General features: G+C 38.0%; 1 protein-coding gene across 13 annotated transcripts; it reads left to right on the top strand.

Annotated features, from left to right (window-relative positions):
• On the top strand, positions 1-23,498 carry LOC18446741 (serine/arginine-rich splicing factor). 13 transcript variants are annotated; one of them, XM_088848751.1, is made up of 8 exons: positions 994-1,058; positions 9,460-9,525; positions 15,578-15,629; positions 17,943-18,057; positions 22,204-22,358; positions 22,628-22,689; positions 22,806-22,967; positions 23,045-23,498. In XM_088848751.1, the coding sequence occupies exons 3-8, from the start codon at positions 15,605-15,607 to the stop codon at positions 23,114-23,116; spliced, it is 591 nt and encodes a 196-aa protein (XP_088704877.1). In that variant the 5' UTR covers positions 994-1,058; positions 9,460-9,525; positions 15,578-15,604; the 3' UTR covers positions 23,117-23,498. The 13 variants fall into 13 exon arrangements, 12 of the variants coding, with proteins under 12 accessions (XP_088704879.1, XP_088704873.1, XP_088704872.1 ...); XR_016041963.1 differs by lacking the exon at positions 9,460-9,525 and having other exon boundaries at positions 1-1,058; positions 22,263-22,358; positions 23,060-23,498; XM_088848753.1 differs by lacking the exon at positions 9,460-9,525 and having other exon boundaries at positions 1-1,058; positions 22,263-22,358.
• The last annotated feature ends 3,891 nt before the right edge of the window (positions 23,499-27,389 follow it).

Below are 27,389 nucleotides of genomic sequence, written 5' to 3'. Positions count from 1 at the left end.
GTCCAGCAGTCCTGCTTTAGCAACCACGTTTTAACATAACCAAATATCTGCCATAATAAGATGTTGATTCAAATCCCGGTTTTGTTAACCCAGGAAGCCAAACAAGCCATAAGGACTCTGCCCTCCAATCCATGTCCGAAGAGCTCATAGTTATGATGTCGTCTAATCGCAGTTGAACCCTAAGGTTCTAAATTCCTAGGGTTTCCGCGGAGGAAGAGAAGCCCATACCAGCAGTTAACTGACTCTAGGTTTTCTGGTGTTCTTCTGTTGTTCAGAGAGATAGAGGGAGTCTCTTTCAGAGGTCTTCCCAGCCTTTGTGATATTCTGGGGTTTCCATTGAGAGAGAGATTATAATGTCCTGATGATTTAGGGCTTCAATGGAGGAAGATAAAGCTGCATCATATTATGATGAGCTCACTCGCAAAGGAGAGGGCGCAGCAAGGTTTAAGCAAGGGCTTGGTTATTCTTCTGGTGAATCAACTTTCCAAGCCTCTTCTCATTCTTCTCTAAGCAATTTTGTGAAGGCCACAAACACAGATAAATTCTTGGAAGATTCAAAGCAGAAGCAGTTGCGCATAGAGAGCATACACAACAAGCTCAATCGAAATTCAGATAGTCGTCTTAGAGAGGGAGATAGGCTCGAGAATCGTCGAAGGTCTCGTAGTAGAGAGAGAAGTGAGAGGAGAGGGAGTCATAACAGGTCTCGTAGTAGAGAGAGAATTGAGAGGAGACATAATCGAAATAGGTCACAAAGCAGAGAGAGGAGTCATAGGAGAGGTAGGGCTGAAAGTCGTGATCGGTCTCGTAGTAGAGAGAGGCATTATCAAAGAGAGAGACATTCTCATAGTAGAGAGAGAAGTGACCATAGGAGAGAGAGGAGAAGCCGGAGTTTGTCCCCTAGAGCAGAGAGAGAGAGAAAGAATGGAGAGACTTCAGGTGATATGTGTCGAGCAAAGAGCAAGAATCATGATGCAAAGGGTTCCTGGGTAACTTCAAAGCACTCAAATTCTTCAAAAAATGTCGACTATTCAAAACTCATCAATGGTTATGAGAAAATGGTTAGTTTCTCTCACTCTCATTTTGATGAACACTTTCTTGAAAAACCAATAGCTTCTTTCATTTTGATGAAATCTTCCCAATGAACTGAAGTTCTTGATATGCACCAGAAGCATGTGGCATGCAGCTGTGTTTAACATGTAAAATATTTAATCCTTCTATATATTGAATATTCTAGTAACATGGGTTTGAAGTTTGTAAATATGTCATGCCACTGATAAAGCACATGAGGAATGCCTGTTGCTGCTACTTGTTTGTTATTCAACTTGGGAATCTGCACTGAATTGATGGGTCACCTATTCTAATATGTGGAAGAGTTTAGCATTCATTTTTTTGTCAAAGTCGCCTTACTTAAGAATGCTTATAATGTGTAATGTGTATTTCTGTTGTGTAAAGTTTGTGGAATAATTATGTCGTATACAAGATGGTCTATATAGTCACATCAAGTTGGAAACTTCAAGCATGAAGGAAAGAAAATCAAAATTTTATACTATCATCATCATCAAAGCCCTTTCCCAAACATTTGGGGTCGGCTGCACGAATTTTGGTCTGCCATTCTGTTCTCAAGGGTCATACTCTAAGTGAGATCATGAGTCTTCATATCTTTTCTCACTACTTCCAACCATGTCTTTTTGGTCCTACCTCTTGCCTTTTTTGAGCTTTCCACTTGAACTGACTTGCACCTCCTAGCAGGTGTTGCACATGGCCTGCCCACCTAAGTCTACTTTTCTCATCTTATTTGCTATTGTTGCCACACTTAAGTTATTATGAATGTATATATTTCGAATTATATCCCTTCTTGTTTTGCCACTCATTCATCTCAACGTCCTCATCTAAACTACACTTATCCTATGATATGTTGCTTCTTGATCGCCGAACATTCCCCCTATAAAGCAAAGATAGTCTCACAGTTGTCCTACAAAACTTACCCTTCAACTTCATTGATAATACGGCGATTGCATAAACTCCGGTTGTACATCTCCAATTCGCCCACCCAGCTTTATTTTTATGTGCGACATCTTCCTCAATCTTTTTATTTTCCTAGATTATTGACCCAAGATATCGAAAACACAATCTTTTTGGTATTCTTGACCATCAATCTTAACTACTTCCTCGTATCTATTTCTATTATGGGATTGTATACAATGAAACCACTTACCTTTAGTACAGGGAGGTCATAATTACTTACAACCATCTGATGTGAAATCTAATAGCTTGAGTGTGTCGTAAAGTTCGAGAAAATTTCTTTTGAACTTTGAGCTTGGTCAATGAAATAAATGCAGCTACCTAATTTTACATCCAATGGTCAAGATTAATTGTGACCATCTTGTACCAAAGGTAAATGGTCTCATTATATACTTTTCCTTCTATTATTACTAACCTTACATTCCATATACTCTTTCTTAGTCAGACTAATTTTAAAACTTTAGATTCTAGAGCATCCTTCTAAAGTTTTAACTTTGTATTGACGTCATTCTGGGTCTCACCAATCAAAACTATGTCGTCCACAAACAACAACACCACCACGGTATCTCATCTTCTAGGTGCTTAGTTAAGTCGTCCATAACTAAGACAAAAGAGGTATGGGCACGACGCTGACCTCTGAGATAGACCTGTTGTCACTGAAAATTTATTCATCTCTCTATTAGTTGTTCGCACACTAGTTAGCTCTCCCTTGTACATATCTCTCACTAAGTCGATGTAGTATCTGGAGACTCCTTTCTTTTTCAAATTAAATCTCGAGGTACTTTATTATAAGCTTTCTTTAGATCGATAACGACTATGAGGTCTTTTCTCTTTGCCCTATATTTCTCAATCAGTTGCCTAATTAGGAAAATAGCTTCAGTTGTTGACCTCCTTGGCATAAAACTGAATTGGTTTTTTGATACACTCGTTTCATGCCTTAGTCGTTGCTCAATCACGCTCTTCCACAGCTTCATGGTGTGGCTCATAAGTTTGATCCCTTGATAGTTAGCATAATTATGATGGCTCCTTTATTCTTGTAAATAAGTACTATAGTACTTTTCCTTCATTCATTTGGCATTTTCTTTGTTTTCAACACCTTATTGAACAACTTGGTCAGCCAGCCAATGCCGATTTCCTCCATGCGCTTTCAAACCTCTATCGGGATACCATTTGGTCCTAAAGCTTTTCCTATCTGCAACATCTTCAAAGCTTCCCTCACGTCTTATATCTTAATCCTATGAATGTATCTATGACCTCCATCCTCATTTATACCAACAGTTCATTCTACTGCTGTGTTCCCATTGTGTTCGGTGTTTAATAATTTTTGAAATCTCCACTTTTTGTTGACATCTTCATCCTTCACCAAGACCTTTTGATCCTCACTTGTAATGCATTTAGTATGGCCTAGATCCCTACATTTTTTTTACTCATTTTTTCTAATTTAAAGGCATGTATTTCACCTTTTATTATTCTCAGTTTACTGTATAGATTATCATGTATCTTAAGTTTAGCTTTACTATTTGTTTAGCACATAATTACCCGAATCTCTCACTGAAGGTTGCGATTCTGATTCGGAACACCAATTCGACGATTTCAACTAGGAATTTTCACAGAACCCTTTTTTGTGAAGTCTAGAATTTCGATTCCTTATTTTAGGAATCTTGATTCTAACATTCATAGAATCTCATTTCTAATATTTATTGATTCTCGATTATGCAATTGGTGAATCTTGATTCTGCTTTTTTTGAAATTAGTTTCCACATTTATCGAAATTCTATTGCCATCCCCCCTCTCCTTTTCCTCCTCTTTTTTTGTTTTTGTTTTTTCTTGATAAGTGATGTTTAGAAGTTTGCAAGGCATCAAACTACTTGAGCTTGACACTCAATCTCAAGCTACAAGGTGGTAATCTTTTTTGCCATGAAATGACCAATAGAAACCAAAGTGGTGGTCCATGTTCTTTACTTAATTATTATATAAAAAAAATGGTCTCCGCTTAAGTCTTTAAGTATGCATTGTATTGATCCAATGGAGAGATTGCAACTCCAAGATGTTAAAAATAATGTAAATGTGCATGTATGACATGTCGGTCAATGAATGACATTAAGACATGTATTGTTTCCCTCAGTTCTCTCTCAATTCTAAAGATGTTGGATTCTGAATTCCATAAATGAAAGATTCTGAATATTGGTTGATTCTAACTAGGTCAGAACCTCAATTCCAAAGAGTTAGAATCTCGATTCTCATCTATGTGGGGATCTCGATTCTATTTTGGTCGAGTCTCGATTCTTAAAAATAGGAATCTTATCTCGCACGATTCGTCTTGTATGGATGCTGATTCCAAAAACAAGAATCTTCCATCCGGTGGCAATTTCGTGCTTCCAATTTCTAAATCGGTTCGGTTTTCGAATCACTTCGAGTAATTATAGTTTGGCATTTTTTTTAGCACTTCTATTTTTATCTAAGTTTTGATCATTTCTATTATATTACCAAGTTTTATAGCCTAATCATTTTTTACTAATGACCTCTAAACCTCATCACTCCACCACTAAGTTTCCTTGTTGAAATTTCTTTTCCTCTAGTTTCTCTTAAAACTTCTTTTGTCACTTTCTTAATAAGTCAACCATCTCATTCCTCATAATATTGACCTCATATTCAGAGTTCTATTTTCCTTCTTTAATTAATTTATCTCTAAATAACTCTATTTTCTCATTTTTTAAATTCCACCATCTAGTTCTTGGACACCTGTTAATTTCACCCCTTTTCTTCCATCTCTTTATGCAGATGTCCATAACCACGAGCCTATATTGTGTAGTCAAACTCTTTCCCATGACAATCTTACAGTCGTTACATTATTGTCGATTTACCTTCTTAACTAGGAAGAAGTTTGTCTGTCTTTTATGTTATCTGCTTTTATCTATACTACATTATTAACCAAGAGTTAAGGAGCGGACACATGTTGAGAAAATAAGAAGGGACCCTAACTCCATAGAGGTTGTAGGAGACATTCTCATCTTTAAGGGAAGAGAGAGAAAGAGAGAGTACACATATTTTTGAAGAGTGAGTATGCCTCACTCTTCTTGAAGAGAGAGAGAGTAGGCAAAAGTACCCATCTTTTTTAAAAGAGAAAGAGATAGAGTATCCATCTTTTTGAAAAGAGAGAGTACTCATCATACTTTTTAGAGAGAGCTCCTAAAAATAGTGCGTGGAGAGAGTACACATATTTTTGAAGAGAGAGTATGCCTCACTCTTTTTGAAGAGAGAGAGAGAGTAGGCAAAAGTACCCATCTTTTTTAAAAGAGAAAGAGATAGAGTATCCATCTTTTTGAAGAGGCAGGGTACTCATCATACTTTTTAAAAAGAGAGCTCCTAAAAATGAAGCTCTAAATGCCACCTTCATTGCCCTTGTACCTAAAGTACAAGGGGCAGAGGAAATCAAGGACTTTTGCCCTATCAGCCTCCTGAACTCAACTTACAAAATTCTTGCGAAGGTCCTAGCCTCTAGACTCCAGCTTGTACTCCCCACTATTATATCTCCCTCCCAATCCGCCTTCATTCAAAATAGACAGATTTTGGATGGGGTCCTCGTAGCCAATGAGTGCCTCCACTCGAGACACCTAGCCAAGAAACCGGGATTAATTTTCAAAATAGACTGGGAGAAAGCGGACGACCACGTCGACTGGTCCATCTTGGATGAAACCATGGGGAGAATGGGTTTCAGGAATCGATGGAGGAATTGGATGAGAGGTTGTTACTCACCCCCATTTGTCCATCCTCATCAATGGGTCACTGACAGAATACATCCCTGCTCACAGGGGACTCCGTCAAGGGGATCCCCTCTCCCCCTTCCTTTTCGCCATTGCCGTGGAAGTATTCTCTAGATCCCTCTCCTGCCTTTACTAGTTTGGCCTCCTCTCAGGCTTCTCTACCACTTCTCAAGGCCCCATGGTGTCACACTTGCAATATGCAGATGACACCCTCGTATTCGTTGACGCCTCTCGGGAAGAAACCGACACACTCAAACTCTTCCTCTTGTGCTTTCAGAAAGCTACAGGGTTCAAGGTTAACATGATGAAATCCAAAATGATGGGAGTTGCCTTGTCAAAAGCAGAAGTTGCTGCGCTCATCCGTTACTGGGAATGTAAAGTGGAAGACCTCCCTTCCACTTACCTGGGCCTACCTCTGGGCTTGGGGAAACCTAAAAAGAGACTCTGGTCTCAAGTTTTAGACAATGTAGAGAGATGCTTGGCAACTTGGAAAGGTAGATACCTCTCCCCTGCAAGAAGAGTTACTCTCATTAAGTGACTTTGGCAAACATCTTAGTTTACTTCATGTTCCTGTTTCAGATGCCACTCAACCAGACTCCCTCTGGACTTAGGTGCTACACAGCAAATACCATATACAGGATGGTACGTGGGTGCCAAAGAGGATACAAAAACACAGAGCATCAGGGGTGTGGCTGTCTTTAGCCTCTTCACTGCCTCAGTTCAGAAGGCACCTTAGATTCCATGCCTGAGAAGGCCGCAGGGTCAAGTTTTGGACTGAACTTTGGCTCGGTAGTTCCCCTCTGTGCAAGGCCTTCCCTACCCTTTTCTCTCTCTCCTCTAATATTAACCACCATCGTCGACGAAATGCCTCTCTTTGGTGGACGGAGAACCTGGGCTCCCTCCTTCTGTAGAAACCTCTCGGATGAAGAAAGCATGTTGTTCTAACAACTTTTGGGTGCCCTTTCCTCTCACTTCCTCCCACTTTCTGGGAGTGATACTATCGTTTGGAGCCTCTCTCCCTCTGGTCTTTTCACTGTTACCTCTTTCTACAAGAGCCTTACCCAACCCCCAACCTTTCCCCTTAACCCCACTTCTATCTTGTCAAAAGTGCGGTCCACCATGGCCCCACCTAAAATTCAGTTCTTCAATTGGATTGCCTACTCTCAGAGAGCCCTCACTATCGACCAACTTCAAAAACAAGGTCTCTCTACACCCAGTAGATGTGCTCTCTGTCTTTGTGATGAGGAATCCTTTTCCCATAATCTTTGGTCCCTTATGCTTCAACTTTTTTGTGTCCATTGGGTCTCGCCACCCACAGTCAGAGCCTTGATCTCCTACAACTTTGAAGCCTAGTGGCCCCTGGCTGGAAAAACCTTATGGAAGGCCACGGTGGCTGCTACCATGTGGACCTTATGGCTTGAAAGGAACAACAGAATTTTCAACGGTGCCTACCTTGCACCACCAGCTCTCTTCCACAAGGTTGTCTCGCTGACCACTACTTCTAACCACAAGACTTTCTCAGGCCTATCTAGGAACACCCTTCTCTCTCAATGGAAAAATGCCCACATCCACATGGCCTCAAAACCCTCAAGAGCGTGCAATTGGCAGCCACCACTAGATTGCAGCATCAAGTTAAACTTTGATAGCTGCTCTCTTGGTAATCCATGCCCTTCAGGCGCTGGGGGGGTTTTCAGAGATTGCCAGCGAAATGTCCTCTTCACCTTCTCTATGCACCTTGTGGGACCTTTGACTCCCAATATGTTGAAGCTTCGGCCGTTCTTTTGGGCTTGAGATTTTGAAACCCATCCTGGGGCACTTGTCTGATTGTGGAAGGAGACTCTTTGAACACCATCTCTTGGGCAAGAGGCTTGTCTCCCCCACCTTGGCAACTGTCTTCCATTTTTGATGAAATTACCCACCTTTGCAGGGGTACGAGCGTCTTATGGCAGCATACTTGGAGGACGTCCAACGATCTCGCGGACCTACTGGCAAAAGAGGGAGCTAACTTACATATGGATATCCAGGCCAGGTCCAACTCCTATTTTGTTCAGGACCACAACCGCTCTAGATAGCCTGCCTTCATAAATGCCAAGACACTTCTCAGTTTTTTATTTTTCTTTTTCACACTGTAAATCTTGTCTTTAGGGCGAATCTTATAAGCCCATCTGCATGTAATCGATTGATGTATTTTTTACTGATTGCCACCCAGTGAGGGTGCTTTCAGTCCAACACATTTTGTTAGTAATACAATGTTAACAACTCTCAAAAAAAAAAAAATAGTGCGTGGTACTTTCTCAATGATCCTATCTCCTAAAAAATACATGGGAATTGAAAGATTTTTGGAAATGAGAGTAGAGAGAAATTTTAGGAGAGGCTCACGTGGGGGAAGAGGGGGCATGGGAGAGAGAGAGAGAACTCCTTAAAGTAGTCCGTGGTACTTCCTCAATGATCCTATCTTCTAAAAAAATACATGAGAATTGAGATATTTTAGGAAATGAGGGTAGAGAGAGATTTTAAATACATGGGAATTGAGAGATTTTAGGAAATGAGGGTAGAGAGAGATTTTAGGAGAGGCTCACGTTGAGGGAAGAGGAGGCATGGGGGAGATATATATATATATATATATATATATATATATATATATATATATATATATATATATATATATATATATATATATATATATATCGATAAGTTTAGAAATGATCTCTTTTGAAAAAGATAAATTTTAAATTTTAAAAATTAAATTTATAATATAGAAAAAAATATAGGGATTGAGAGATTTAAGGTGATATGGGTGAAAAGAAAGAACTCACGTAGGGGAAGAGAGAGATATACATAAATCTTAAATTTTTGAAATTGTCCATATATAATATAAAAGATATATGAAAATTGAGAGATAGGAGATGAAAGAGGCTCAAGGGGGAGAAGATATGGGGCATGGGGGAAGAGAGTGAAAGAGAGGAGACGGTAGGAGAGGGTCGAATGAGAGCTTGAGAGGGAAAGAGGGAGGTCTCATACAAAGAGAGGGGTGTGGGAGGAGAAAGAGAGGGGCACATGAGTGAGAAAGAGTGAGAGGAGTCATGAGAGGGCCTGAGAGAGAGAGAGAAAGATAAAGAGAGAGAGGTAGAGAGGAGTCGTGAGGGGGCATGAGAGAGAAAGAAAAAAGAGAGAGAAGTCTTGAGTGGGGCATGAGAGAGAAGTCGTAAAGAGGGGGACATGAGAGAGATTTGAGAAGAGAGAAGTTCCTGTATTATAAATAGAATTTTGATTTATTAATTTTATATGTTGGACCAAATTTTTACTGATGCATTATTCTTATGCAGATATCCTCTCGCTTATATGAAGTGTGGTATAATGTTTTATAGTCTCTTTTTATTTTCTTTAAATCGTGTTTGTAGTTGAATATCGTTACAATATTATGCTTTTAACCTTCGAAATAATTGATCTGATATTTTATTTGACTATTTGCTCTTCATGTAGGTTAACTTAGATATTTGACCTCTCGCTTAGTGTGGTACAATGTTTTATAATTTCTTTTTATTTGCTTTAAATCGTCTTTGTAGTTGAATATCATTTCAATATTATGTTTTTTACCTTCGAAATAATTGATCTAATGTTTATTTGACTATTTGCCCTTCTTTTTTTTTATATATTTTATTGTATCATGTAGGCTTACTTAGATATTTGACTAATCAAGGCGTTCTCTCATTTTATCCAAAGTCCATATTTAAATAAGGTATGCATCTAACCTTTTTAATTTTATTGTATAGATTTTATTTTTAATTTATATTATTAGAAAGCTATTGATTGGATTTCTTTTGGATATGTATTCAAATTCATGGTGAAACGTTTATTCATGTAATTCAAACTATTTTTTTATGAATTCAACCGTAACATATTAAACAAATCAGCATTTCATTTAAATAAAACTATTTCAATTTTTTTCTTTTTTTCATGTCTATTCTTATGTTTATATTTAAAATTTATCAAAGATGTCTTTTATCTTATGGATGTGTATGTTATTTTATTGAATTTTTGTTGGATTTGTATTCAAGTTTTTATGGCCTCTCTTAGGGCCAGTTTGGATGTCAAATCAAAAGAAATTGATTACAGTTTTTCACATACCAATTGCAAATAATACCAAGCTATTTTTCCTTTCTTATAAAGCCGTTTGGGTGTTAAAGTCTATTTTTCTCTCTACGATTCTCTCCCTCAACAAGAGGGGATTTACAAGTAGAGGAGGTGCAAGCTCAATGGAAACTATGCGATTCTCTCCCTCAACAAGAAGGGGATTTACATGTAGAGGAGGCACAAGCTCAATGGAAAGAAATCTTTTTACCGGTAGAGGAGGCGCAAGCTCAGTGGAAAACAATCGTTTTACGAAAAAGAATTTACAAGTGGAGAATGATAATGAGAGAGAGATAAAATTTGGGATTGTTTTTGGAAATCTTTTTGCAAGCTCCAGATGATCTCCACTATTTTTGCAAAAACAGGAACTTTCCAAAAGGGGATTGTTTTTGTAAAAACAGGATGCATTCTGAAAACAATTGTTTTTGGAACAATCTCCAGATGATCTTGGAAATCTTTTTGCAAGCTCCGAACTCCCGCCATGGATGGCTTCATCGAAGCTCAAAACAGTCTTTTTATAATGCTTCGATTGTAAAATTGTGAAGCCCTCAGGCTTTGATTCTTCTCAAGACTCTGCCCTAGAAACCCTCTCAGACATCGACACAAGATACTTGGAAACCCTAGCTTGTTTCTCCCATTCATGTGGCAGGTCGCAATGCAATATTTTTTATGCCATTAGAGGGAGAAAGAGGAGCTCTCAAGACACTGGTTCTATAGAGAGAAAGAGGAGCTCTCAAGACATGAGTTCTAGAGAGAGAACGATGAGCTTTCGAGAGATTGGTTCTAGAGAGAAAGAGGAGCTCTCTCACTAATAGTAGTTTAGAGAGAGAGTAGATGTTGGGTTGAAGTAGTTTAGAAAGAGTAGATTTGGGGTTTATGAGGTTTCACGCTTTGGTTGTTGGATCACAAGGTGGGGTTTGCATAGGGTGTGAGAGCCACATTTTCGTAAAAAAAAATTTAAGTCTGACTTTGATTTTTTTTTTTTTACAGTAACTTTTGCCTTGATACTGCAGTATTTTTTATTTAAATCTAAAAATCTAGTAAAATCTTGCGGGTGTCCAAACGGTTCAAATCTATTTCACAAGATTTTTGGATTGCAATCCAAAAATATTGCAATTTTGGGTACATTCAAACTAGCACTTGGCTTTTCTCTCTCTCTTTGTTAGTTACTCTGGCCTTTCTCTCTCTTTCTACATGGTCTCTCTCCTTTTGTCTTTCAACTTGGTTGTTCTCGCTCAACTTGATCTCTCTCTCCACATTTAAAATCTTATTAGATATGTATGCAAATTTTTTGAAAAATGATTCTTCATTAGAAAACCGTATTAAATATTATCAAAACTGCAAGAGTTGCCAAGGGTAATCGTTGAGAGCATTGAAACGAAGTAATTTCTCAACATGTTAGAGGTTTTCTATTTTTTTTCTTTTTTCCTTTTAAATATGAACAAAGTTTTTGGAGTGACAAAATCGTGATTTTCTATATTTGTGGCACATATGATTTGAGCACTCTTATTGCATGAATGGTACATATCGTGGCATTTTTAAATGCTTATAGTCATCTTGATATGGTACGATCATCATACCAGTGCATTGATCATGTTGTCCAGCAAAATAATATTATCCTCTATAATATGAAGAGATTTGTTTTATATGTATTTTTCATATTTCATTCTTAGGTGTAACACACGTAATCCTAATTTTATTTAGGAGTTTTGATGCATCTTAAAAATTCCTATTAAAATTTTTCATTTTAAATTAATAAACTTTAGTTTAAAAATATTTTGACTTTTTGTTTTTTAGATATACATACCATCAATTCAAAAATTTGAATATAATTTTATGAATTATCATGTATCCATAATTAGCCATAACGAATTTTTACTATAATTATAAATTTTAGAATGTTAGAAAATAATTTTTTGTCTTTACCACGAAGAAGAAATTCAATTTTGTATCTTTTAGGAAACTTTTAATAAATCTATATTATATAATGTAAAGTTTAAAATTTATCAACATTCATGATTAATTTTTATATTTTTACTAAGATCTTTTAAATTATCAATTTTTTTTTATGTATTTTCATATTTCATTATTATGTGCAATGCACGAAATCCAACTAGTAGGTTATTAAATGTTCATCTTTCTTTTTAAAGTAAGTGTTTGCTATTACTAGGTCGTAAAATCTAGAATAGCCTCACTCATCTCATTTCTTACACCAAACCTATATCTCCCATGTACCCCTTCTAATCCTCTAATATCCTTCCTTACACGACCATTTAAGTCCCCTCCTAAAAAGGTCCTACCTCCATTTGTTATGTCTTGGACTAGTCCATCCATGTCCTCCTAAAGTTGCATTTTAATTCTATCGTTCAGTTCTACTTGTGGTGCATAAGCACTACTTACGTTAATTATCTCTTCCCCTAGTATAAGTTGAATTAATAGGATCTCTCACCTACTCTCTTGATATTAACTACTTTATCTTTTAAATCTTTGTCTCGTATTATGCTTATGCCATTTTTGTTATAATCCTTTCCCATATACCAAAGTTTATGCCCATCTATTTCTTTAGCTTTTTTCGCTTTGCACTTAGTTTCCTGTAGACAAGCTAAGTTTACTTTCCTGTGTCTCATTTATCCACTAACTCCATTTTCTTATTTGTAAGTGTGCTTACATTCCATGTGGCAAGATGAATCATTTCCTCTTAGACTAACTTCTCTACCCATGTTTGTCCAGAATGTTGGAGGAACCCTTGCCTATTTTTCACAGCAATTGGGTGGCGCTACGACGTGTTGGTTATGGGGAATGCCTTAGCTAACCCTTGCCTGTTTCTTATTGTACTCGGGTTCTAGTACAACATGTCACTTATGGGGAACACCCTAGCATAAACCGATACAATAGATTCAATATTCATAGAAAGTTTTGGCAAAGTTTTACATTGGCTGCCTACCTAACACAACCCACCTCCTTTACCTGGGTTTGGGATGGGTTAAGGGAAATTTTAAGGTCCTTGTCCTTCTTAGACCAAAATCAAAACTTCATACCATATTTCTTTTTCCTTATTGTTTGTCTTTCACTTACTTTGCTATCTACCAGGTTTGGTTAAAGAGATGGTCATGGAGATGTTTTAGATGAACACCTCTTTCTGTCTATGGGGCTTTCTACTCTTAAAAGTCGTTGGTTGTTTTCTCTTTTAGTCATAGTTTCTTTTTGGTAGGTTTGCTTATTCTCTATAATCTTTTGTGTGTTTGTTCCAAATGACTTTTTGAGACCAGCATGCTTGATCAGCTGCTGGTGGAATATTTCATGATCTAGGGAGATGTAGGATCTCGTGCAATTTTAAGCTCTTTGAAACATGCGGGCCAAAGCAAAAGGTTGTGATTCAAGAAGTCGAGTGTGATAAATAAGGAAGGTGTTCTTGGCAATTTATTGTATTTGATTAGTGATAATTAGGGCTTGTAAGTAATGCTTATAATGAAGCAATCTTTGTAATGGCTTTTGGCATTGATGGTCACAGTTAAATACCTAGGCTTGTAGTATGTTAGTTATTATAATTGTCACTGCCCTTTAAGAGTTGTGTTATCACCAAAGGTTGTAATTCCGGTTTGGAACCTCAATTCGGCAATTGCAACTAAGAATCTTCAGTGAACTAGTTTTTCTGAAGTCTAGAATCTCGATTCCTTACTGTAAGAATCTCGAATCCAACACTTATAAAATCTTGTTTCCAATATTTACTGATTCTCGATTCTATACTTGTTGAAATTGGTTTCCACATTTGCCGGAATTCTACCACTTCTCCCCTTTTCTTTTCTTTTAGTTTTTTTTTTTTTTTCTGAGAACTGATGTTTAGAAGTTTTCAAGGTATCAAACTTCTCAAGCTAGACGTTCAATCTCAAGCTACTAGGAGTAGTCTTTTTTGGCATGAAATGATTAATGACGAATAGAAACCAAAGTGGTGGTCTGCGTTCTCTACTTAATTCTTTGATTATGCATTGTACTTGATCCAATGGAGAAATTGCAACTCCAACGTATTAGAAATAATGTAATACAAATAATGTAAACATGCATGTATAGCATGTCGGTCAATGAATGACATTGAAACATGCATTGTTTCCCTCTCAGTTTCATCACGATTCCAAAGATGTCGAAATCTCGATTAGATGAAGGAATCTTGATTTTATATTGGTCGATTACAACTAGGTCGGAAACTCGATTCCAAAGACCTAGGAGTCTTGGTTCCATCTATGTAGGGATCTCGATTCTATTTTGGTTGAATCTCGATTCTATCTTGTCCCCCACGATTCTTCTTTTACGGATGTCGATTCCAAAAACATGAACTTCCAGCCAGAGGCGATTCTGCGCTTCCGATTCCTAAATTGATTCGGTTTCTGAATTACTCCTGGGAACTATGGGATGAGTGGTTGGCTTTTTTTTGCTGGATAGATGGTAATGGGAGGTGTAATTTGTGGCCTGATTTCTTATAATAATGAGTGTCGTGGAGATGAGATAGGCTCACATCGTTGTTTCATTGTAGCTTTTATAGAGGTGTTGGTCTGGGGATTGGGGTTATTTTTCCAGCAGATGGGGTCTATGGACTCTATACACCGGCATGCCACGTACGGCATCTTTCTCACTGTTGAAGATTAAGGTCAAGGCCACTATGGAGACCATGAGGATCATTGGGCATTCTGGTTCGCAAGCTTTGCTTTCCTTGTTGGGAGGAGAAGAAAGCATTGTTCTCCTCGAACTCAATTCATTTCTTGTTTTCTTTATTTATATTGCATCCATTGTTTCACAAACCAGCTTGGGCTTGAGACACTGCTTTTTATCTATTTGTACCTTATGTGTTTCATGGATCCTCAGAAGGCACAAGTCAATTGCAAAATTTGAAGACAAGAATTTCAACATTCGAGTGGGCCTAGTCTTTTGTTTAAGAAAGCAGAGTCAAATCACAATTAGTCTTGAGTGAAATGCCCTAGTTGATGGTTGCAATATTTTTTGGGGTTTCCCATTATTTGGAGCTATTGGACTTATTTGGAAAATAGTCCAGGTCTGAACAGTTGTTTTAGAAATTCCATGAAGCTGTATTTGCTGTGTTTTCCCTATTTTCTGTGGCATATTCAGAAGGAGCACGATAATTGGATCTTTAGACATTTGGGGAGTCTAAGAAACAGGTTGGCATGAGGGTACTCGTCTGTCGGCACTTGGTTTTTTCTTTCTTTGTAACATATTCATTGTCAAAACTTGGTATGTGAAGCTAGTGTGATTCAGTGCATTTGAATATGGAATTCATGGGTGGTCATGACTTGTTTCAGATAGTACAAACCTGAATTTTTGTAGTTCTTTCATTGGTAACAAGGCCTAGGGAAGTTTCAATTCATTCTCAAGGATATGGGCCGAGTTCTTAATTATGGTGTTATGTACTCCTATTGTATTATCTATAAAACAATTGCAATTTCATTTTTTTTCTTGATGAATATATATCAAAATGAAAATTAGCGAGTCTAAATTCGTGGAAGGAGGGCATTTCTTGGGTGCCTCCTCATTGTTGGTACTCTGTCCACCATCTGTTTCTTTGCTGTACTATTATTTTCTTGTGTCCTTCAAAAGTTTTGTTGCCGTCATCCAGGTTATGATACTATTGTTCTTGCATTGATTGTTGGCAGACACCGGCTGAAAGAGTGAAAGCAAAGATGAAGCTTCAACTTTCGCAAACTGGTATCATACCGCTTGTCTTTCTGTAGTTTTCACGAAAGAATCTCACTGGAGGCTTTCATGATGTGATTGGCATATATAATCCCTTTCATGCTTTATCCAAATAATTTAATTTTCCAAATCGTTGCATTTTTCATTCCAAAAAGGTACTTTATTTTCTCTGAATTATTACAATTATGGTGTCACTTGAATATTTGGTACCACTCTGCTTGTTTCATTGCTGCAATCATTTATATTAACTATAAAATATTGCTTGAGTGCTTTTAAAGAACATTTCTCTGTGCTAATTCCACCATACATATAAACATCAAATTTGCCAATGTAGTTGGATATCCGTGACATTACAAGGGCATTTGCCCTGAGCCTAAAAAAAATACCAGGGTTTTATACAAAACCTGGGATTTTCGACGGTGGGTAATTTTGAACTGGGTCTTGGATACATGCCATTGGATAGCATCTGGATACAACCCAGGTTTTGCGTTCCCACTGTTTGGACTGGGAATTAATTTGACTTGGACCGGATTGAGATCTTGATTTCAGAGGTAGAAGCCCAAAAATCAGGCAAATATCCTAATCCCAGAGTATGCTTTTGTTATTTTTGGCCGAGTCGGACCTAATTCTATGATGGAGTTGAGCTCGGGACCTAGGCGTGTCGGAGCTCTAGTTCGTTTTTTTAAACATTGGGTTGGACTCACCTGTTTGTAAAATCTGGGTTTTGGGTATTTTCTAGGCACCTTCGTCCTACTCCTACTTGCATAAACCCTATTTTTTAACGTTTTGAGTTGTTGATCTAATGGGCCCCACCTTACACATGGTGATTATGCTGTGAGTAGGGCTTGTTTTGATGACCCAGATAAAAATTACCTTAGGTTTCTGGAAAACCATATCTTGACAAAGTTCACTTTAAACCCCTAAACAGGCTCTGTGAGATAATTTTAATACTGGATTGTGAATACAGGGAAAGTCTTACCTAGGATCCAAATGACCTTTACAAGTTTTACATGATTCTGACCTAGTATCTTCTGGATTCGACTCCGGAATATTTCACAATAATGAATCAAACCTTCAGAATTTTTTTTTTTGTAATCGTCAACTATGATGTATATTATTAAATATTTTTAGTGTACATTTCCAAAAAATGATGCAGCCCACAATCCAGGTGCTTTACATAATGTAATAAGAGACATGGGACCCACTACTACAAAAATGATGTTTCAAATAAGAGATGAGAGAGATAGAGTGCTAAGAGAGGGAGATAGTGGTGTGAGAGGAAGGATGGAGAAGAGAGAGGGTAGGTGAGCTGATAGCATACTTGTGACCAGAAGGTGATTGGGGATTTGCTGCTGTCGGTGTAGTGTCGTTGTAGGCAATACCTTGGCCTTGCAGAGCCCTTGGCCCTTCCTTTACGAGCCCATTGACCACATGGTTCGCCTCCCTTGCTTTATTGACGAATATATCACTAGGAGATGCTTGCAAAGGAAGGATATATGGTAAAACAGGTCGTTGAGTCTCCACTCGCATGACTGGGTTGCCAAGGCCCATTGAGTAATGTGCTTGTAGTTCCCTTCCAAGATGAGGAGGGAGAAATTCCAAAAAGGGTCCAACCTTCTAGGGCCTTCTGCCATGGCATAGTTTTAGCCTTTGTGGAATCCATGAGTCCTATGTTGATGGAGAAAGTCAATAGTGTATTATTACCATGCTGGTCTCTCTAAAGTTGCCGCCATATCCTAAGGGCGTGTTTGTTTGCAGGAAACTTTTCTTTCAAAAAGAAAACGTTCCTAATACTTTAGCAGTTCCACATTTGGCTATGCAAGAACGCTACAGTAACAGGAACCAATGAACGAAAAAACGGCTGCCTTGCCGCTTAAGTGGATGTTTTTCTGAAAACACATAGTTGTGGACTAGGCGGCCTGCTTAAGGCGGGTCCTTCAAGGTGCACCTAGGCTGGTCCACTCCATGGGGACAACGGTGAAACCCAGACAAGCAAACCATGACATCCATAAAGAAAAAACTGCCATAAGGTCTTCTTATCGATTATCTGAATGAAACAACAGCAGTTGTAATATTAATGTTAGATTTGGTGATTTAGTTATGGACTAGAAAGAATATGTTGCAGAGATATAACCAAGCAATAAAGATATGTGTCCTTAGCAATGGTAAGAGGTCTTCTTCTCTATTATCTAAGTATAGCATACAACTCACAGTTAACAATTTGCCATGACTATTCAATTAGTTGGAGAAAATGTTATTTGCAATTAAAATTCTTGCTACAATTAGATCTCTTACTTTTTTTGTCCTTCTTATTGAACATTGTAGGGATGGAATTTTGGACTTTGGATGCATTTGAAGATAGACCAACTTGGAACAAATTATTTGCCTCCATAGAGGAAGAAGTCTCTAAATCTGACCAATTTTGCCATGTTAGCTATAGGTTTGGCCTCCATTTCTTGCATGGCAACTTTAGCAATCTTATGAACCAATGGGCACGATTTAACATCTTTAGTGGAGAATACAGCAATAAGGAGCAATTAGGAAATCTATAGAATAATTTCAGAAAAAATAATTTTAATAAACAAGGAAGCTTATATAATTTGAAATGAAAAAATGTATGCCAAGAAAGAAATAAAACCGCACTCGTAACATTAATGTTAGACATGTAGATTTAGTTATGGACAAGAAAAAATATGTGGGGGAGATATATAAAACCATGCAATAAAGATATGCATCCTTAGCAATGGAAAGAGGTCTTCTTTTCTATTATCTAAATATAGGATACAACTCACAGTTAACAATTGGCCATGACATCCATAAAGAAAAAAGAACAATAAGGAACAACTGGGAAATCCATAGAATAGCCAAATCCATAGGCTAGCAATGGTACAAAAGTCAAGGAAAATCAGCGGAGGTCTTCATTTTTTCCGTATTCCGATTCACCATTTGAGAGAGAGAGAGAGAGAGAGAGAGAGAGAGAGAGAAGGGTTTAGCCTCTAGAGAGAGGTTTAACCTTGATCGAGAGGGTAGAGAAATTTTTAGCCTCTAGAGAGGGATAAAGATGGAAGATTGAAGAAGAGATCAGAGGAGATAGGAGAGAGATCAGAGGAGAGAGATGTAGATACCTGTTGTAGAGCTCGTCGAGATGGAGAACCTAGGGCCTAGTTTTAGAGCTTCACACGAGAAAGAAAAATGGAGAAGCGAGGGAGCTGAGAGGAGAGAGCATAGATGGGAGAGAGCGATGGAGATACCTGTTGTAGAGCTCGTCAAGATGGAGAAGCTGGGGCCTGGTTTTAGGGCTCCATGCAAGAAAGAAAGATGGAGAAGCGAGGGAGCTAAGAGGAGAGACATCAGAGGAGAGAGAGATCAGAGAAGAGAGAGATAATAGAGAGAGATGGAGCTACCTGTTGTAGAGCTTGTCGAGATGGAGAAGTTGTGGCCTGGTTTTAGGGCTCCACGCGAGAAGGAAAGATGGAGAAGCAAGGGGCAGGTTACGGCTCAACGCGAGAAAGAAAGAAAGAGGGCCAGGCAGAGTTGTTTTGCGGGACTTAAACCTAAACCCCCCCCCCCCCGTCCAAACACACACACACACACACACACACACACACAAGGAACTTAAACTCTCCCATTTTAAAAGGGAAAAAAAAGTTTGTGTTCCTGTTACTGTAGCAGTTCCTGCGCAGCCAAACAGGGAACTGCTATAATATTAGGAACGCTTTCTTTCTGAAAGAAAAGTTTCTCCTACAAACAAATACATCCTTAGGGATCCTAGTTCTTACTATTAGGGATCTCGATCCCAACCTTAAAGATCAAGACAACCAAATAGATGATTTTCATTATTTACAGCCAGCTAGCTATACTTTTATTATAGTTACATTACTTGCAGCTATAGTAAAGAGATCCCTACTTTAAATAATATACCTAGACCTGGACTATACATGTTCTTTGAGGTTAAAGCGAGTTCCCCAAAAGGTTAGGTTCTCAATTCCTGAACATTTGGGGATCTAGATCCCTAACAAATGCATTGCATGGACAATGCTCCCAGCCATAGGGATCTTCTAATATTTTATGATCCTGATCCTGATCCCACTCCCACTCCTGGTCCCTCTTCCAATCTCAACAACTATGATCGATCTTCATATATGGTTTTTGCCTGCAAGGAAGAGAAGGGGGGGGGGGAGGGGTTGGTTATGCTTATACTTTAACCTTTATATTTTGAGATAACTATGGAAAAAACTACGAAGTTGTAATTCATTATGACCAACCCAAATTTAAGAGAAATTGATGTGTCTTCATCCTTTACAGTCTACCCTTGGAGATCCCACACTGCTGCTCTTAGTTCCTTCTGAAAGCTCCAACTGTTGGATTCTCTGTTGATTCTCTTCAATATCTTCTCGCTCTGTCTTCTTCAGTGTCCGGATTGGGGGGAGAGACGTCCTAATGACAGGAAGCAAATGTCTGAGCAAGTGAGGGATGGTTGACCCACTCAACAAAAACTAATATCTTGACTGGCTAGAGGCGGCGCATCTCGAGTGAGATCGGCCGTTTAATCAATTGTCGAATCCCTTTCTTTCCCTGCTTGCAATCTCTCCTTCCCTGCAACCTCGGATGGAATAGTGCGATGCCACCCTCCCTAGCCCCGCCTCTCTTTTCTTTCCCTAGCCAGAGCTTTGACTGATTGGGGAGAGAGTCATTTCATGATGAAAGTTCAAACAATTGCAGTGTATGAAAATAGAAACGAGCAATGAATAAACATGTATAAAAAAAAAAGTGTAAATAATGAGCAGCCTGAAGCTCTGAACAATACTAGTTTCGTATATTGTTATCATACGGACCAATTGGAGTGGAGAGGATGATCTGATGTTCTCATTTTATGTAACTCCAAATAGGGTACGTATGCATGAGAGAAAATTACTTAAGATCCTAAGTAACAATAAGTACAAGTTCATCCTAGTGGGAAAGACAGCAATATCCTTACAAATTCTATTGCATTAATTTTCAGTGGAAAGGAAACAATGAACAGAGAAAGCGCATACTGACAGAGCAACAAAAGACATATCTAGAACAGTATAGAAATTTGACCTGAGATTATGGATAATAAGTAAACAAGAAATATTCAAAAAGGTGGAGGCGACCACCTAGCCAGGGACCATAACTGCGGGCGCCCACATACCTAGGTGGCCTTAAGCGGAGGGTTTGGGGTGGGGGCGCATCTGTCCTTGTATGTTTGTGTATGTGTACGTGTATGTAGCTTGTGTGCGTGTGCATGTGTGTATGTGTGTGTGAGGGGAACATCTCAACATCTCATCGAACACTTGGAGATCTTCTTCTTTTTTTTCTTTGACAAGTTTACATAGGAATAAACTTGAGATGTAGTGCTATGAAAACCCAGCTGCTACCGTCTTGACCCAAGCCCAATTCCTTGGAGGTCTTCTTTTTCTTCTTACATATAAAGAGAGAACATATGGGTCCATGTATGCCTTTGTGTGTGTATGGTATGTGCGAGAGAGACAGGCCTTGCATTAAACACTTGGAGGCCATCTTCTTCGTCTTATATATGGAGAGCACATGGGTCAATGCCAATGTGTGTGTGTGTGTGAGAGAGAGAGAGGCCTGAAGGAGCCCTTATTTATTTTTGTTTTCAATGTAGGTTTCTGTTTTTTTCAAGGGGTTGGCACTAGGCTGGTGCTCCTACCTGCCTAGGTGGGCGTCTTTGGGCATGCCTGCCTAGACCTCCTCGCCTAGGCGGATTATCGGCCAGGTAGCTGGGTGGCTGACTTTTTCAACGCTGTAAACAAGAGAATGCAGTATTCTCTAATTGTGCCTGACACATGCTTATACTTTTCTGTCTTGATTGGTGATTTCTCACACGCCTATGACTAGGCATGATTTGTAGGTGGTTTAGGGTTTTCAAATCTATCATTTGTCTCCATTCCAATCATCCTCTCTTCTAATGGGAATGACTTGGTTTCAACTTTCAACCTAAATTGTTCTTTGCTTGGAAGATACTTGAAGTGGCTGAGTTTTAAAAACTGAGAACCTTTTTTTTTTTTTTCTGTTGTAGAAACTGAGAACTTTTTGTGGTGACAAATATTGTTATGGGATACATTTTTCTATTTGAGAAGTTTCTTTTGAATGCTTTTATGAGAAAGAGGTGAAAATAGTTTACACCAGTATGTGACAAATTGTTGTCACCAATGCTGTTCATTTGAACTCAGAAATGGGATGGGTTTCCAGCCAAAATTCTTTGATTCTATAGGCACTAGAGCACGACGATGTTGCCTCATGGAAGTGTAAAGATCATTTCCCTGCAGCATTTGATTTATTGTTGAGTAGTTAGTTCCTCGAATTAATGAAATTGTGTAAAGAAAGAAATAGTCTTAAAAAGTAGTAGGATTTTTTTTTTTCATAGAACATCTTTTAAAACCTGAAGCTGGGGAGACTTGGAGGGGGACTTATGCAGATCCGGGTAGACTCTGGTCACCGGAGTCGGGTTCATCCAGGACGAGCAGGGTGCCAGTTCCAAGTTACTAGGTTGTCCAATTGCAAGTCCGACTGGGACTCACAAAGTTTTCAAATACTGTAGGGGGAAAAAAAGGCAGTATAAAAGAAAAGAAAAACTTAGTGGGGGCTTGTGTGGTGCAGTGGTAACAGATGCTGCGAAGGGCATGAGTAGTGAATGGGAGCGCTTTGATTTTGACAAGGATGCTCCACTTGATGGTGATGATGTGGAGGTGGAAGGTATGTCTCACAATTATTGAATTTAAATAAACTGATTGCTTGTTGGTTGATGTATTTAGGCAAAAAAAATTGTATGTTCGTGTAAAAATATTTTCATTTGGCTACTGGGCATAAGAACTTTGAATAAATTTTATTTCCTTTGTTGGCTATGTGAAACCTTGTGACCTGGCCAAACAAGAGCCTTTGCAAGTTGAGATAGATTTCGTTATTTAGTATTCATGAACCTGGTGTACCCATGGTAGTAATTTTCATTTCCCATTAAACCACAGCTGGTGGTGGAGATGATGCAGGGCTTGATACAGGAAGAAACTTTCGCTTTGCTGCGATGGAGGTATGTGTTATATTTGATGTTTTGAATTTCTTTAGAATTTAAGACACCGTGAGCATGTTGTTTGTGCAACCTCTTATAAGCTGCACCATCTGAATTCTGGTTCTTTGGCTTCAAAGGCCAACAGAGAAGCCCAGATAGAGGCTGCTCATGATCAAGCCATCTTTGGTGCACCTGTTGGTTCTGCTGCCCTATCTGATGAAAGATCGCCGGCCCCAACTGATGAGGACAGATCAGATACCAAAGGGAATGGATTTGCCGAGAACATCATCAGTGAAAGGGTATGAAATCTCTCTCTCTCTCTCTCTCTCTCTCTCGTATTGGACCTGGAAAATCTCATTTCTAGGTTTTCATGTAGGTGTTTGCAATGCAGCAAGGGTCGTGGCGTGACCGAGCTCGTAAAGTTCAACAGGGACCAAAAGACTTATGAAGAATGCAATCGAATTTGAAACCCAAAATCAAAATCAGCACCGTAGGCTCACTGGAGATTGGAGGTAAGAAAATCTTTTAAAGCCTGGTATCTAAAGGGACCTTTCTCGACTATATTAAAAGAGGATAGTAGTTCGAGTGGCTGAATGGAAAAAAGGTGAGAGAAATGCAGACAACATGACATACAAAGTTATGAATGGCGAGGCATAGAATGAGCTATCCTTGTAGCAGTTTTCTCATCTGCAGCAGTGATCACAATGTGAAATTTCGTCCCTTCTCTTTTTGACGAAGCCACCAAAACTCTCAATATTTCTCTTGTATTATGTGTTAATCGTAAATATCTAATTGCTTTTATGCTAATATAGTTGTGCGTTACAACCACCCATATAGTCTTCATGGTTCTCTCAATGATGTGTGAATTTTCTTGCCTGCTTATGCGTTGATTCGGATTCAAGTCTTGGATATGTCATTGCTTTGTTTCATCCTTACTAATCCAGAAGCTTGCATCCCCGTTTGCTAGAAGAAATGCTATGTGGTTTTCAAGCGTTCCATTTTAACGATTTGGAAATCTTCTTCTTGGGTTTGAGACCAACGAGTTAGCTAGGGATATCATCAACAGAGTTGATTAGTCCAAATTGAAACTGAGCCAACTTGTGACTTCTCTGAACTCGTGAGAGCATTGAACTGGAAGAGGGAAAATTGCGATCGTTTTTGAAGAGGAACCATCTAAATCAAATGGCGATTCTTCTAGCAAATGGGGATTTCAAAGACTTGGGCTAGCAGATGGCGCAACTGGCTGCAATGTGAGATCTGAGATTTATAAGCCCAAAAAGAAGAGGGAGTAGATTGTTCATAGATCTCTCCCCGCTTCCTTCCTCTGGCTCATAGTGATCAAGAGAAGCAGCAGGGAAATTTGCGGCTTAGAAGGGCGTGGGTGACAGAAGAGATGCTACAGGGATAAAGATTTTCTCATTTTCTATCCGTCCCACTGAATGTTCGACACCCTGTTACATAGAAACGGGGATGTGTTCATTTATGAGTTTTAGAAGCGTGAAACTGAGAGAAGTTCATCTAGATACAACACATTTATACAATTTATAGGCATATATATGACTGGACACGTGTGTTATCGGTACCCTCGTATATCGTATACTGCAATTCATATGTCATAATAACAATAAAAATTAGAAAAATTAAATTAAATTAATAACAATGTGATTCTGGATTTTATTTGCTAAAATGTTCCCATACTCCATAAGGATGGTCATTGGATAAGGCCCTAATAGATTCTCCAAAATTAAATTACTAATTGCAGGCTGATTATTAGTGCGAAGTATAGCAGCCTTATCGGATGATAATTGGATGAGGCCCCAATAGTTTTTTGTTTTTTTTATTGTTAACCGTAATTTCTTTTTTTGGGTGCGTTAGTGGGAAGAGGGCCTTTAGCCTTGGTAAGAATTGAGCCTAGGACATAGCCTTGCAATTCGTCAAGTGCTAACCAATTAAGCTTGGGCTCTTTTCCGGAGGCCTTAATAGATTCTTCAAAATTACATGTGCGTACCTGTTATTCCCTTTTAGATCGATCATTTTCTAAGATTAGGTCATCAAACGCCATCTTTTGTCAATTTTGAAAGGTCTATTTTTGGTATATCATTGCCGGGAAAGGTTTCTATATTTTCCCTAAAGCATAGAAGATCTATGCTTCTTTTACCATTTAGCCGTCCAATTTTAATCAAGAGAGCCACTATCTGTTTGATTTTAAGATCCGACGTCTCAAAGTATTTTATTTTTATTTTTATTATACAAAGTGTATGAACATGAAATTTGGTACATGTCATCTTCTCATACGGGCGCACCTATAAAAAAATATTAAAAAGTTTTTAAATAAAATATAATGACTAAAATACCTTTTATATTATTGGGAATATTGTTTTTATATTTTTCGTTTGTGCGAGTTTAATAGAGGATTGGCATACAAAATTTGGCGTTAAAATAGTTTGTAGAAAAAAAATAAAAAATAAATTAGTGTAAAGATGTGAAACTGATGAACGAAAGGTAAAAACCATATCAAACTGATGATCGAACCTTTATCCTTTTCAAACACAAATTTGCTCAATTTCATGAGTGGTATGAGAGCGCGCAAAACTCTTAACCTTTGATAAAGCACAAAATGATAAAATAAGAAAATAATAGAGGACGAAGGTGGAAAGAAAAGCCACCAAAAAACTCAAAGCATAAATCCGAAAAAACTAACGATTTTCATTAACATTCAAAAAAGTAAAAAAACGGGAAACAACTGCTGTCACAACATCCAACAAATGGATTGCTTCCACAAGTAAACTGCAACTCAAAATGAAAGTTCCAAAATCAATCCTAGTACCGTGATTCTCAAAATTCCAAAATCAATCCTAGTACCGTGATTTTCAAAATTGAGATCGTCATTCCGATAGTTTACATCATCATCATAGCTTTTTTTCAATTATTTAGGGTTGGTTATACGAATCCTGGTCCGCCAGTTTGCTCTATTGTCATACCTTCAGTGAGGCCATAAGTCCTCATATCTTTTCGGAATATTTTCGACCACAACCTTGTGGCCCTATCCCTTACGCTTTTCAACCCTTCTACTTGAATTAAGTTGTACCTCCTAATAGGTGTTATACTGGGTCGGCACCACACATGACCAGCTCATCAAAATTTACTCTATCACATCTTATCGTCGATTGATGCTACACGTAAATTTTTTCAAATTGATTAATTTCGAATTCTATCCCTTCTTGTCATGCCACTCATCCATTTCAACATCATCATCTTCGTTATACTCATTCTATGAGTATACTGTTTTTTGTCTGCCCAACATTTCGCCCTATAGAGCAAAGCTGATATCACAACTGTCCTATAAAACTTGCCCTTCAAAATACAGATATGTATGTCTGATAACCTAAATAGATAATGAAAATAACTAAAACAAATAAGATAAAACAAAAAATAGAACAATGTAAGAAAAATAATATGGGTCGACCATATGAATGTACTACCATGAAGGAATTCGATTGTTGGAGATTTATCCCCGGGTAGCTGATCCAAGTTTTCAAACACTGTACCAAAAAGTACAAGCACTATTAGCACTCGCCTGTGTTTCAGGAAACAACTTAGATACAGTAACGTCATATGAGGTATCCACTTATTGAGAACAAAGGTTTCTCGTCTATTCATGAAATAATCGTTGTACAAAACTTGGGCAAACCGACTAAAAAAAAACCACTACCAAAAAAAAATCCAAGAAAACCACTAAAAGAATGCAAGATAATGGAGAAATCTACTTAAAAAGAAAGTGAAAAATGGTACACAAGTATAGGTGAAAAACTCTTTTGAGAAAGGAAAATCGAGGCCAATAAAATTCATTAAGCAATAACAAAAGGAAGTGCCGTCCTAAACTTTGTTTTTTTTCCGACTTGAGGTTGTCTTCCCTCTACAAAATCCTTAAAAACAAAAAAAATAAATAAAAATAATGTCAAAGGGATTTCATGGTTTTTTGGGGATTTCTACGTACGAACCTGGGAGAATTATTGAATTTACCATTTTATCTATAAGTTTGGTAATTTTACCATCAGGACTTTCTCCCCCATTTTTATCATATATTTTCAATTTTGCCCTCGATTGTATATTTAAAATATTGAACGACCTTTTTTAAAAAAAAAAAAAAAAAGGGGGATTTTTGGGGCGGCCAGGTTTTTAATATATCGAACGACCCCATTTGTAAGGCAGTTTGATAATTGCAACATCATACTGCCCTACATTTTTTTCCAACGTTGTATATAGAGCAATCTAATGTTGCAAACATCGGACCACTTTTTTTTTATAGTTTTGAAATATTTTAGTAGTTTGAGCTTTCAAATATTAAACCACTTTTGAACTGCTTTTTCTCCCGTAAGTATATACGGTCAGATATTAGGAAGTTTGGACAACTAAAATATAAAAAACCAATGGTTTAAGAAAAGGATCGGTGACCCGGATCGGGCTTCTAAAAAACCGATCCGGATCGGCGAATCGGCGATCCGGATCGGGAATCGGGTGAATCGGTCAGAATAAAGTTTAAAAAAAATCCGAAAAAATTATTAAAATTCATTATAAATATTGTTTTTTAGGAATTCAATAAGAAATGAGGGTACTCCATTAAGAATTTTCATATTTTTTGAATGAATATGCGAATATTGATATGTTCTTTCCCTGCATGAACCGCCATTCAGCATTTAATTTACATCACACAAAAGGAT

Source organism: Amborella trichopoda, chromosome 10, assembly GCF_054954075.1.
Source record: "Amborella trichopoda isolate Santa Cruz 75 chromosome 10, AtrichopodaSantaCruz75HAP2 v2.0, whole genome shotgun sequence".
Taxonomy (NCBI): Eukaryota; Viridiplantae; Streptophyta; class Magnoliopsida; order Amborellales; family Amborellaceae; genus Amborella; species Amborella trichopoda.
Note: the sequence above shows the minus strand (reverse complement) of the source record. Positions and strands in the feature narration are given on the sequence as shown.

Coding starts and splice junctions, on each gene's coding strand:
- LOC18446741 (XM_088848746.1), top strand. CDS start 378: ATGGAGGAAGATAAAGCTGCATCATATTATGATGAGCTCACTCGCAAA. Junction 15,630..17,942: donor GCTTCAACTTTCGCAAACTG/GTATCATACCGC, acceptor TGAACATTGTAG/GGATGGAATTTTGGACTTTG. Junction 22,359..22,627: donor TGATGATGTGGAGGTGGAAG/GTATGTCTCACA, acceptor ATTAAACCACAG/CTGGTGGTGGAGATGATGCA.